Below are 13,504 nucleotides of genomic sequence, written 5' to 3' on the forward strand. Positions count from 1 at the left end.
AAGCAACCCCCTTCCCAATACTCCCTCAAGGAACTGATCTGATAATGGCACACAGGGTATTTCAGATTTTGGAGGATATCAGTCAAGATTTAAAATTTTTATTATTTCATTGGTCATATGAAGCCATTTTCATTTCTGTAAGGTAAAATGTAATGAAAATATAAAAAATCTTCATTCAGATGAACAATTAATTTAAAAAAATGAACCAAAAGTGTTAATGTATGGTTGGGTTCAGTGGCTCACGCCTGTAATCTCAGCACTTTGGGAGGCTGAGGCAGGCAGACTGCTTGAGCTCAGGAGTTTGAGACCAGCCTGGGCAACATGGCAAAACCCTGTCTCCACCAAAAATAGAAAAATTAGCTGGGCATGGTGGCATGTGCCTGTAGTCCTAGCTACTTGGGAGGCTAACGTTGGAGGATGGCTTGAGCCAGGGAGGTAAAGGTGGCAGTCAGCTTAGATAGCGCCACTGCACACCAGTCTGGGCAACAGAGCCAGACCTTATCTCAAAAGCACAAAAGTACTCCAGCCTAGGCAACAGAGCCAGACCTTATCTCAAAAAAAAAGTGTTGTTGTAAAAATTGCCCAATAATACAGTCAATACAATATAACTCACAACATGAAGCAATTGTTAAAATATGCTATTGCAATCTTAGGCTATAAAAACCGTATGTATGAGTAATAGGAGCTAATATTGCCACTGTAATCTATAAAGTTTAGATGACAATCCTAGAATTAAATGTCAATTATGAAGATAAATTATGAAGATAAATAGAAATTCTCTAAAAAGACAATCAAAATACTATAGGGTCTGAAAAACTATGTTATTTAATAAAACTAGAGATATTTAGCCTGAAGGAAGCAGAGAGGAGTAAAAGTTATCTTCAGACACCTAAAGACTTTCCATAAAGCAGTCTTGTTTTCTGTCATTCCAAACAAACAAGAAATAACAGGCAGAAGTTTCAGAAGTACTTGAGTTCCACTGGAAGAGTAAATTTTACAAAATAATTTCTAGCTAACAACAGAATGGTCCAGTTCATAAGCAGTGAATTTCACATCACTAAAAGATTAAACAAAAGCTGGTAGACAGAGCAAAGATGATATAAAAAGATTCTTTCCCAGGATGCACATATCCTTTCAAGTAGTATGTTTTAGAGCCTTATTTCTAAAGCTCTGATGTTTAAATGAGTTACCTGGGCTCTTGTTAAAATGTAGATTATAATTTAGTTCTAGAGTGAGTCTTAAGATTCTGTATGATGCCTATGCTGCTGGCCCAGGGATCATACTTTAAAAGACTTAGAGAACACTTTGTCAAATAATTTACTTAAGAGTTACATGCAGGCTTTTCAATAACAAACAAATCTACTACATGAAGAAAAAAAAACAGGTGACAACAAATTCAAATGATAAAGGAAAGTATATTTTAAGTTTAAACAATTCCATATAATTTTATCTAAATACAGTCAAAATTACACAGAAAAATAACTTACTGTGGCTGGTAAAGGAAGAGATCAATAATATTATCGCGACCTTTGGGGTGATTGAAGAAAACAAACAGGGACCAGTGAATAAGCCATGTTCTCTGCTGAAGAGACTGGAGTGGAGAACTCACAGACTGAAGGATTGAAAAAGGTATACATAAGAAATATTAATATATAAGAAAGAGGCAAGAGGACAAACATCACTAACTTCCAAACTGTAATTAAAAATGGGCCCCTTTTAAGGCATGACTTTGGTCATTATGATCAAAGTCTGATCCTCTATGCCTTCTCTCTGCATGATCCCTCAACATTCCAAATTATTACCCTGTTCTTAGAGACAGATTCAATGATGTCCACTGAAGATGTTCTAATTTATAAACTCTCACAGAAGTTATAATCATTTCAGAAAACATTTTTAAAGAATTAAACTGAACATTTCATAGTAAGTGGTTTAATTAGGTAACTGTAGATGAAAACTGTCTTCTGCAATAAAAGGTGGCACTAACAGCATAGTGTCATTTTCACTGGCATAGAAAAAAAAAGGCACAGTAGCTGTAACAGAAATGAAGGCTACATTTTTTTCTCTAAGAGTCAAACGAAGTTTGACAATTTCCTTTAAGGAGATTCAAACTAGTCAACCCGCTAATCCACTATGATTTTTGTAAGGTCAACCAAAGCTATTTTAAAATTTTTTGTTATTCTTTTTTTATTCCCTAAATGCATAGTTTGTTCTTATCAGAAAATATGAAAGATATATAGATATTTCAGAGAATAATTGAAAAAGTCTAACTCACATTATTATCTATGGTCTCTTTTAACCGTGTAAGATCTTCCATGGCGGCATCCCAATTCTGCATTAAGATTTCAGAAGCCAGCTTTCCCCAGAGTGAACTTAATGCATTTCTATCTGTTGCTGGAACCTGTTTAAGAAGTCATAATTAATTATATTGTGAATACTCTTGAAGAATGAACATAATGTACGTTTGATGCTCACCTAACCCCTCTAGCCTACTAGAAGACCTATAGCTCTCTACACAAAACTGTAGTTATTTAAGTCCTTATTGGACCACACTGGTTTGTTTCAAAAAACTTAATTTGCTAAAAATACTCAGGTCTTCAATATTCAGTCTAGGTAAGAAAATAAAGGATAACTTTTATAACTAGGAAACAGTAGCATCATCTTACTGTAACCCACTTTAGATAATTTATACACAACTAATCAAATTTCAGGCACCTAAAACTTTAGAAACCAAGTTAGATTCACATGTAATTTGTCACTAAAATCACTAGAATGAAGATGTGGAAAATCAAGACTTGTGAGTCTCATTTACTATAATATAATGAGAAATTATGTAGAGAACCAAAAAATGTTTTCAAATTATGACACAAATGGAAGTCATGGAGAGACTGAGACAGGGAAAAAAACAGGCTAACTGGTTAATGACAATTAATAGTTATTGATAAATTATGTACTGAGCAATACAAGTTAGTGTTTACCTGTAATCCTAACAAAAACCCTATATTTTTAATCCCCATTTTCAAGAGGAAACTCTTGAATCTAAATACATATGAAGTGTAACTTGCCCCAAATTACACTTCTAATCATGAAAGCAATAAATTTTATACCATAGTCTTAACCTAAATACATATAAAGTGTAACTAAATACATATACAGTGTAACTTGCCCCAAATTACACTTCTAATCATGGAAGCTATAAATTTTACACCATAGTCTTAACCTAAAAAAGGAGACTAAGGGTCATCCTTAACGCTCCTATCCACTAGTAAAAGAGGGTCACAAACTCAAAACATCCAAGGAGATCAGGCTAATAACCATGAGCAAAGCTGGACTCCCTCAAAACAAAGCAGAAGTGGGTAAACTGACTCTGAACCCATCAGATGTGCTAAAGCAGTAAAAGCAAGGGTAGTAGAGGGGGAAGAATACGTTTCTACACCTCAAGATGAAATTTCAATTTTAATTTTTCACAGAAGCACTTTTACATAATAGTGTAGATATTGTAATTACAAGGTAAATTATATGTGCAGGATCAGAAATCCAATCAAGAATTCTGTCTCTACCATTTAACAGCTAGAGTTTATACTTTAGCCTCCTCACTGCAACATGGGGATAGAACCCACTTCAGTTGTATAGTTTAAGTGACATAACACATGCAGAGATTACAATTATCACCTGATACAGGTAACAACTTAGTAAATATGAGTTACTGAAATGATGATAATCATCACAGATATGTATATAGATTTATATATAGGTACATTTATATACCTATTTACAGATAGATAATCTAAACATTGGGGACCACAATACAACAGCCTATACTGAGATTCTCCTTTTTCAATGTACTGAATAATATTTGGCACACGCTAAGAGCAGGCAAATAACACAGGGACTAGATTTGTAAATTAAATTTTGAAACATATCCATGATACTCCTGGTTCTAGTTATTATCACAATGTATATCCACAATATAACTTATACATGCATATTCATAACAACTTTATTTTTCAGACAAAAGCTAAAAGTAATCCAAATATTCATCAACAGATGAGTATATTAAACAGATCACAGTATATTCACCGAAATACTACTGAGCAATAAATACAATCTAACTTCTGATACATATAATAACATGAATAAATCTCAAAAACTTGCTACTGGGCCGGGCGCGGTGGCTCACACCTGTAATCCCAGCACTTTGGGAGGCCAAGGTGGGTGGATCACGAGATCAGGAGATCGAGACCATCCTGGTCAACATGGTGAAACCCCGTCTCTACTAAAAATGCAAAAAATTAGCTGGGCACAGTGGCGCGTGCCTGTAATCCCAGCTACTCAGGAGGCTGAGGCAGGAGAATTGCCTGAACCCAGGAGGCGGAGGTTGCGGTGAGCCGAGATCACGCCATTGCACTCCAGCCTGGGTAACAAGAGTGAAACTCCGTCTCAAAAAAAAAACAAAACAAAAAAACTTGCTACTAAAAGTAAGCCAAACACAAACATACATACGACATCATTCCACTTACATACATAAAATTCTAGAACAGGCAAAACTAATCTACAGGGACATAAAGCAGGTCAATGGTTGCCCAGGACCATCAGTGGAGTCTGACCACAAAAAGGACTAAAAGCGTCTATGTGAGGTGACAGAAATACTCTTTATCTTGATTTAATGGTAGCCACACAAACAAACAAGTTTTTCAAAATTCATTGACAGTTTAAAAACTGAAATATCAAAATCCATAAAATAATTGTTTTAATTACAAAGGATAAAATGTATAATTCTAAGACATCTGAATATTAAAATATATAATCAAGTCAAAGATGCCATCAATTTTAACAGAATTATTTTATGTTTCTAAAACCAAAAACAACCTAGTAAAGAAAGACACTTTCCGATTTCAGATATTAAAATATGAAAAACTATGCTTGAAAATCAGTATTAAAGGCACAATTCTTAAAGTGATGTCAGGGTACATCGGAGCCAAAATTTCAGTCAAGATCCTAATGCCTCCAAAAATTATCATTACTCATACTGTCTTGAGCCTCAAAGAAAAATATTTTTAAAAGAAAATACATTTTACATCCTGAGGGAAGCAAAGATATAGCTCCAAAAATATGACAATAGTCCTAGGAACTAAAATCACTTTTATTTCAAAATGCTGCTGAATGAGGAAATGGGGTATATTTTGGAGCCAGATCAAATTTTCCCACATGAGGGAAAATTTTAACAAAATAATCAATAGTGCTAATAACTTTTAGAGCAAAAGTGTTCAAAAATTCCCACCAAACCAGCTTCATTTTATTTCAATTAACACATTTCTTGGAGTATAAATCAAAGAAGTTTCACACCCAGTGTACCTAAACACTCCTCAATGTATTCTAAAATCCAAAAGTTTTTTTTGTTTTAAAGGGGCAGATTCTAGGGTCACACAGCTTTAATTTATACAACACTGACCTACAATAGGTCATTCAGAGAGTCAAATTCTAATCTCAGATCATAGTTACAATGGCTCTTTCATAGCTTATGTTTCCCTAACCATAGATTTAAAAGAATAATCAACTACCAGAAAAGTATTTAGAAATAAAGGCCACTGCAGAAAATTAATTAACTAAAGTAAAACACTGACATTTTTCATCACATATCCAAACAAGATTTTTAGATTTGCTATTAAACAAAACTTCAGACAAATACACAGATCTTATGGTACTGGCTATCCAAATCAAAAGAAAAACATAGGTAACGTAATCTATTCTTTTAAACTTGGCTCTGTTAGCCTGCCAATATGCCAATAAGAAGCAACAAACTTGCACCTAATGCAAATGTTTTGTGGCACAAGATTGGACAAAAATTTTAAAATGAATTGAACGTAACTTCTAAGAATTTCAAATAACTATATGCTGACTGCTCTTGATGTAAAACATAATAACTTAGTGTTTATATCATAGTGTTCAATCACTTAATCAAAATATCATTTGAGTTCCAGTATAAAATTTGTTAGGGGCAATGCAAAAGCTTAAAACTAACTCCCTAGTTTTTTTTAAGATTGGGAATTAACTTGTATCTTCTTATTTTAAAGAAGTAAACAAAAATTCACCAAACTTTTAAGTACAAACCTGTCACTTACAGAAATTATCAGACCAATTATAAAACCATACTACATAAATAAAATGATACTATCAACACTAGAATGTGTTATATGTGTTAGAATAAAAGCTTTTTGTAACAGTGTAGCAAGTTTTTTAATCCTCAAAAGGTTCATGTGTACTGCTCTGGCTAAACTCCATGTCATTACAGTTGGCTCTTCATACCAACCTGCTTTCAAGGGTGGATATGCTAGAAGAGTTTCAATATCTGGATTTCCAGCAGTTACCTTAAGTTTCCATGTCTTAGCAAAATGGCACATTCACTCATTGGCCAGCAACAATAAATTTACTGTGCTGGAACTCTAACATGACACTAAATCTTCATTCTCAAAATTCACTCCGAGCATTAACAAATGATATAAATAACCAAGTCTTTTCACGTACCTGTAATCATACCAGGCTTCTGATTTTACAATCCTGGTTTAAGCTGTTTACATTTCCAAAGTAATCAACTTTTGCTCTCCTAAATCCCTTGTGATATTCGAAGTAAAACTGATGGAATTTTTTGATAAGTTACTACAAGTTTAGCATCACTGATTACCTTCAATGCACTTGCAAGTGAACCACAGCTAATCTGTAAATTAAGAATTCATCTACAAATGGGAGCAAGAGAAAAAGTTGTTTTTCTTAAGCAAAGTTGGAAATAAACATAAAATCTTTTTCTTTATTGGTCGGTGGAGTTTCAAAAAGTGAAGTTGTCTTTGCAATTTAAATGTAGAAATCACCTGAATCAGTAATACTAACCTCTCCCTCCCACTAAAATGAAAATTTAATTTCCTAGAAAATAACCACAGACAGCAGCCATAAGACTTTATTTTGTGATATGTGGAGCTAAAAGTGAAGAAAAAAGCACCAGAAAATAACAGCAAAAACAAACAAACTCTTCCAAGGTTGGAAGACAAAAAAGTCTCTGTTTTATGGTCTTTTTCCAACTTCTATGATTAACTAGAGAAATCTTAGACAGGCAGTGTGCAGTGGCTCACGCCTGTAAATCCCAAAGCATTGAAAAGCTGAGGAGGGAGAATCACTTCAGGCCAGGAGTTTGAGACCAGCCTGTGCAACATAGCAAGACTCCATCTCAGAAAAAAAAAATTAAAAGTTAACCATGCGTGGTGATGCATACTTGCAGTCCTAGCTACTCAGGAGGCAACAGAATCTCTTGAGCACAGGAGTTCAACGCTGTAGTGAGCTATGATGGCACTACTGCGCTTAAACCTGAGTAAGAACAAGACCCTGTCTCAAAAAAAAAAAAAATTAAGATTTTCAGTACCTACTTACTAGTCAAAGGTGAGTAACAAATTACAATTTCTCAAATGAGAGGCTAGTTAATACAAGAATGTTTTGATAACTCTAGAAGGCACCTAATACACTTTCCTAAACAGAAGACAGAGTAAGAAAGAAGTACATCAATTTGAAGGCCTGATTTTTATTTATTTTATTTTATTTCAATTATTTTTTGAGATAGAATCTCACTCTGTCACCCAAGCTAGAGTGCAGTGGCACCATCTCGGCTCACTGCAACCTCTACCTCCCAGGTTCAAGTGATTTTCCTGCCTCAGTCTCCCAAGTAGCTGGGATTATAGGCACATGCCACATGTTTGGCTAATTTTTGTATTTTTAGTAGAGACAGGTTTTCGCGATTGGCCAGGCTTAACTCCTGACGTCAGGTGATACGCTGCCTTGGTCTCCAAAGTGCTGGGGTTACAGGCGTGAACCACCGTGCCTGGCCCAGGCCTAATTTCTAATCTGGCTTCACACAACTCTGCTTCTCTAACAAAAGCACTAAATCTAGAAGCCTGTCAAATATAAGGTAACAGGATACTTTATAGGTAGTAGTACCATTTAAACTCATCTACACCTCATGTAATGAAGAAACCACTGATCTTAATATTTTAATAGCAGAAGGCAGACATAACTGGAAAAAAGTTACTACTAAGGCAAAAAATATTTCACACACCTTAAGGATTCCACAGTTGTTTAGAACAAGTTCAAGGAATAATATATACCATAAAGTATTAAATCAGGAATAATAGATTTACTCATCAATATTAATTAAGCACCTACAAAGTGCCACTTGCTGTGCTGTATAGTATAATAATAAATCCAGTACATAAGATACTGTTAATGCAAAAAACCATAAAATTATACCAGAAACAACAAATTTGTGGTTCCTACCTTAGATTTCAAGGACAAGTTAAATCAACCTCCAAATTTTAAGGCTCTGAAACAAGGTTTCTGGTTTCTGTTTTTGAGTGGGAAGGTTTTCTTTACTTTTTTCTCTTTGGCCAATGACTGTTGAAAACTTAATGAACAAACCCAAATCTACAGATGTTTTGAAGAACCAAGGGAATTCTCCAAAGACAAAAAAATCGAGTACTTATACTTACCAACACTCTAAAAAAATAAAGATATTCTGCTGCTCCTGAGTAATTCCCACATTCATATTGGAATTTTGCATATCTGTAGAGCGTATCTAAATATTCCTGCCTAAACTAAAAAGAAAAAAAAATTAAGTTCTCTTTGTTAATTTAGAGTTTTAAAATTCCATTACAATTCATAAGTCTTTGAGGTCAAAACTGTGGATGTTGAATGCACCAATATCGAATGTATATTTTACGAATCAAACGTATCTCCAATTATGGTATTTATTTTTGGTGGCAGCTTTTGGGAGACTATTCTAAAGTGACCCCTGGAGTTATTTAAGGAAGTAAACTAATGGGAGTTGGGGTATGGGAGGTGGTTTTGGGATGAAACTATTCCACCTCAGATCATCAAGGCATCAGTTGGACTCTCAAAAGGAGCACGCAACCTAGGTGAATTGCATGTGCAGTTCACAGTAGGGTTTTTGCTCCTATGAGAATTTAATGTCTCCGCTGATTTGACAGAAGGCAGAACTCACGTAGTAATGCTTGCTCACCTGATCATTTGCTCTGTGGCCTTCTGGTACTAGTCCATGACCTGAGGGTTGGGGACCCCTTAAATAATTAATTATATGCAAACCCTCATGCTTTGCGTTAACACAAAGGAAAGAGATTGTGAGAAATCTCAACTAGGAAAGCTTATGACATTTCTTTATTTGTGAATTTGGGGATTTATAAAGACCTTGATAATTTTAAAGGCTATTGAGTTCCACAAAGCAGCCAAAGTATTACTTAATTTTATGCTTAAAGCATTTTTAATTCAAATTTAATTGTCTGCCTTACTTGTTAATCCATAAGAAAAGGCATCCTGTGCCCTATGATACTTACCTTGCTGTTGACACAAATATAAAATGCCAGCAATTATGGCCAACTATTATAACTTGGAATAAATGAAAGCTTTGAGAATTTCTGTTATCTAAAGGTGAGCTGTTAGCATATATTTTCCTATCAGCAACAATTTATAAAAACTGAAGTTTGAAAAACATAACGAGATATTATAATACATTAATCTGGAAATTATATTCTTGGGCCAAGCCATGAGCCTATCTGTACAAACCTGTCTTTAGTCAGCATTATTAAAACATGACAACATTGAAATATTTTTAAAACACTTACACCATGTTTGTCCGCCAGGTAGTCAAAGAGCATCCTACCATCCCTAAATAATAAAAAACAAAAATTACTATACTTTAAAGGCCGTGGAAAACAAAATAAGCATATCCAATTTCTAAGTCATTACCTACACAAAACCACCTTAAATAAATACTTAAATGCTTTAAGTAAGACTTCCAGAATAAAATAAGCAGGACATTACATGTTTTGAATGTAAGTATACAAGGGGAACTACAAACTTTAAAAATCAAACTTACAAGATTAATAAACCATGCCTGACTGTCTGTGGTGGCTCATGCCTATAATCCCAGCACTTTGGGAGGCCGAGGTGGGTGGATCATCTGAGGTCAGGAGTTCGAGACAAGCGTGGCCAAACATGGTGAAACCCCATCTCTACTAAAAATATAAAAATTAGCCGGACATGGTGGCAGGTGCCTATAATCTCAGCTAAGGGAGGCTGAAGCAGAAGAATTGCTTGAACCCGGGAGATATAGGTTGCAGTGAGCCAAGAAGGCACCACCGCACACCAGCCTGAGTGACAGAGTGAGACTCTATCTCAAAAATAAATAAATAAATAAATAAATAAATAAATCATATCTGATGTACGTGACAGCTATGCTACATACCCTATATAATCATTACATGTAACTAAGTGCAAAATTTAATATTTCTTAAATTAGCTTTGCATTATCTTGAGATACTGACAGACTGGTAAAAAAAACTGATAAAGACATCAAGGGACAGGTGATATATGGATATAGTTGTCCACCTTATGAGCATTTTCATTGTTGTTGTTTTTTGAGATGGAGTGTCACTCTGTCATCCAAGGATGGAGTGCAGTGGCGTGATCTTGGCTCACTGCCACCTCCGCCTTCCAGGTTCGTGCAATCCTCCTGCCTCAGCCTCCCAAGTAGCTGGGATTACAAGCTTGCACCACCATGCCTTCCAAAGTGCTGAGATTACAGGCGTGAGTCACTGCACCCAATTACATTTTCCAAAATGAAAACATTTTCTTATCCTTCTCACAAGAAGAAATATGCTGTAATGTGTCTTTGGAAGAACAATTTTACTTGATTTCATGGAGCAAAGATATGTCCCCATAAAAATTAATATAGACATATTATAATACTGAATATGAAATGTACATAAATATGAAATGTACATGAAATTCCAAGATAAAAGAATTTCAACAACTGAACGCTTGCAGTGGATCACAGTGAATAACTTTGTATTGCAGTACTTTCACCACTCAGGTATAAATCATTGTCCTCTGGCTGATTATTTCTGGGAAAATGTAAGTATAATACTATATGTTCAATGAAACTTAAAAAGGGGGAATTGTCAGAAAAAGGTTTCTATGCTGAAAATAGGTAGTTTGTAAGTATAGTAAGATTACAAGTTTTTAACACATGATCTTTTCATTTATCTCAAATTCAGTGCCTACTAAGCTACAAGATTCTCTTTTTCTACTAACTGGTGAACACATCTACATTCATTGTATTCATACTCTGATCCCATTACTTCCCAGTCTTTAAGTGACTAAACTACAGCATCCTAAATTCTCTGTTGTAGTCTAACATCTGGATTATTTCAGCTGTCCCTTGGTAATCACCTACATGTGACTTGAAGATCTAGAATTACTTATTCTAAAAGCATACAAGTAGTTTAGCATAATATATAGCTCTGCCTATGCATGTAACATGTGTATATATATCTCTGTGCGTGTGCGCATGTGCGCATGTGTATACAGTCAACCCTTAGTATCCCCAGAGCATTAGTTCCAAGACCTCGTCCACCTCCCACCCACCAGCACCCTCAAATACCAAAATCTGCAGGTGCTCAAGTCCTTTATGTAAAATAGCATAGTATTTGCATGTAAACTATACACATCCTCCCATATACTTTAAATCATCTCTAGATTACTTATACCTAATGCAATGTAAGTATCATATAGTTGTTAGTGGTTATACTATAGTTTTATTTGTATTATTTTTTATTGTTGTATTGTTATTTTGTAGGTGCTTTCCCTGAATATTTTTAATCTGCAGTTGGTTGAATCCACAGATGCAGAACAGACAGCTGACTGCATTTATATCTGCATATATATGTAGTATATGTCATAGTATAGTATAGTATGCCATCATATGGCACAGTAATTGTGTATTTGTTGATTTTCTAAAAATATCTGGTAACATCTTCTCAAATCACAAAGGAAAACTTAAAAGTCAATCTCTAAAAATTTGGTTTGAACACACAGAAATTAAAGGTAGAACATGGCAAAATATCCAGCGATTCCTCAAGCAATTTACTGGTGGCTAGAATTTATCTCAAACGACAATATTCAATTTTAGTAGGAGATTTTATTTTTAAATGTTTCTAATAACCCAAAGGGCTTCCACCAGTAACATGTACTAAGTTAAGACTAAGTAGGCACATGCTTTCTTTGTAAATGAAACAGTAAGTTTATTTCTAGCCAAAGGGAAGTTAGAAATAAAATAATCTTATCAGCTCAAAACTACACTCCTTGGGCTGGGAATGGAGCTTGGAAGGATGTGAGAGAATGTATCCGGTGATAAAGTGAGCTCAGGTTTCTCTTATAAGGAGATACCCACGTGCTCTAGGGCTTTAGGTATTGCCCAGGCACAGGATTTCTTTCTTTTTTTTTCCCTCGAAACAATGTTTCATTACATCACCTACTTTGGAATGCAGTGATATGCTATCAACTAACTGCAACCTCCACCTCCTAGGCTCAAGTCATCCTCCCACCTCAGCCTCCCAAGTAACAAGTAGCTGAGACTAAGCGCACACCACCATGTCTGGCTAATATTTTGTAGGTTTTATTTTTTGGTAGATACAGGGTTTCGCCATGTTGCCCAGGCTGGTCTCGAACTCCTAGGCTCAAGGGAACTGCTTGCCTCCACCTACCCAAGTGCTGAGATTATAGGTGTGAGCCATGATGCAGCAGTACAGGGTTTATTAATGGACATTTTAAGTTGGGTAATTCTTCATTGAGGAGTAGCAAGAGGGATGCTGTCCTATGCACTGTAGGATGTTTAACAGCATAACTGGTCTCTACTTACTAGGTGCCAAAAGCAACCCTCCAGTTATGGCAACCAAAAGTATCTCCAAACACTGCCAAATGTCCCCGGGAAGGGAAAAATAGGAGACGAAATTTCTGTAGCATAATCAGTATAGATAAGTGGTAAATGAGTTTTAAAAAAAGAAATTAGTCTTAATATTAACATGTATCATTTATACAGGCCCCTACGAAATAAGGATAAGTAAAAATTTAAAAATGAGTAAAGCACTCATTTAAACCATGAATTTTTTTTTTTTTTAAACCATGAACTTTTACTATGGGATACTGGATAAAGTTTGAATTAACATTTGTATTAATCCAGAAAAGACAATTTTTAGAATTCAAAATTAAGAAGAGTTTACCTGGTTGACTGCATTTGTCTTGTAGTTTCTGGATCTTCAAACATCTTCACAATTGGTTCCGTTTCTGCCTGAAGCTGTTTCAGTTGTGCAACAACTGTGGTTCTTTTCTCTCTCAAAGCTAATTAAAAATGCAGAAGAGTACTACAATGTTAAGGAATGTTAAACTGTGTTTCCTTATATCCGCCTACTTTGGAATGAGGTGGTATGGTATTGACTCACTGCAATCTCTGTCTCCCAGGCTCAAGCCATCAAGTAGCTGAGACTACAAGCGCATACCACCACATCCAGCTACATTTTCTCATTCATGAGAATGTCTGGAAATTTTTCAATGCATTTAAACTATATATACATTTATTTACCCCCAATATATTCATATGCCAGGGGCTACTAAC

The 13,504-nt window shown here is 35.1% G+C and overlaps 1 protein-coding gene across 1 annotated transcript in view; it reads right to left on the reverse strand.

The window, feature by feature from the left end:
• The window catches only part of EIF3E (eukaryotic translation initiation factor 3 subunit E), a 51,657-nt gene that overhangs the window by 29,762 nt on the left and 8,391 nt on the right, over positions 1-13,504 (reverse strand). Inside the window, exons 3-7 of the mRNA XM_012443267.2 lie at positions 13,113-13,230; positions 9,675-9,717; positions 8,526-8,630; positions 2,273-2,398; positions 1,488-1,612 (exon numbers count right to left, since the gene is read on the reverse strand). Of these exons, the coding sequence (XP_012298690.1) occupies positions 1,488-1,612; positions 2,273-2,398; positions 8,526-8,630; positions 9,675-9,717; positions 13,113-13,230 (517 nt within the window). The remainder of the gene's footprint in view (positions 1-1,487; positions 1,613-2,272; positions 2,399-8,525; positions 8,631-9,674; positions 9,718-13,112; positions 13,231-13,504) is intronic.

This window comes from Aotus nancymaae, unplaced genomic scaffold (genome assembly GCF_030222135.1).
Source record: "Aotus nancymaae isolate 86718 unplaced genomic scaffold, 86718_ANA_hifiasm-v0.15.2.pri h1tg000036l, whole genome shotgun sequence".
Classification (NCBI taxonomy): Eukaryota; Metazoa; Chordata; class Mammalia; order Primates; family Aotidae; genus Aotus; species Aotus nancymaae.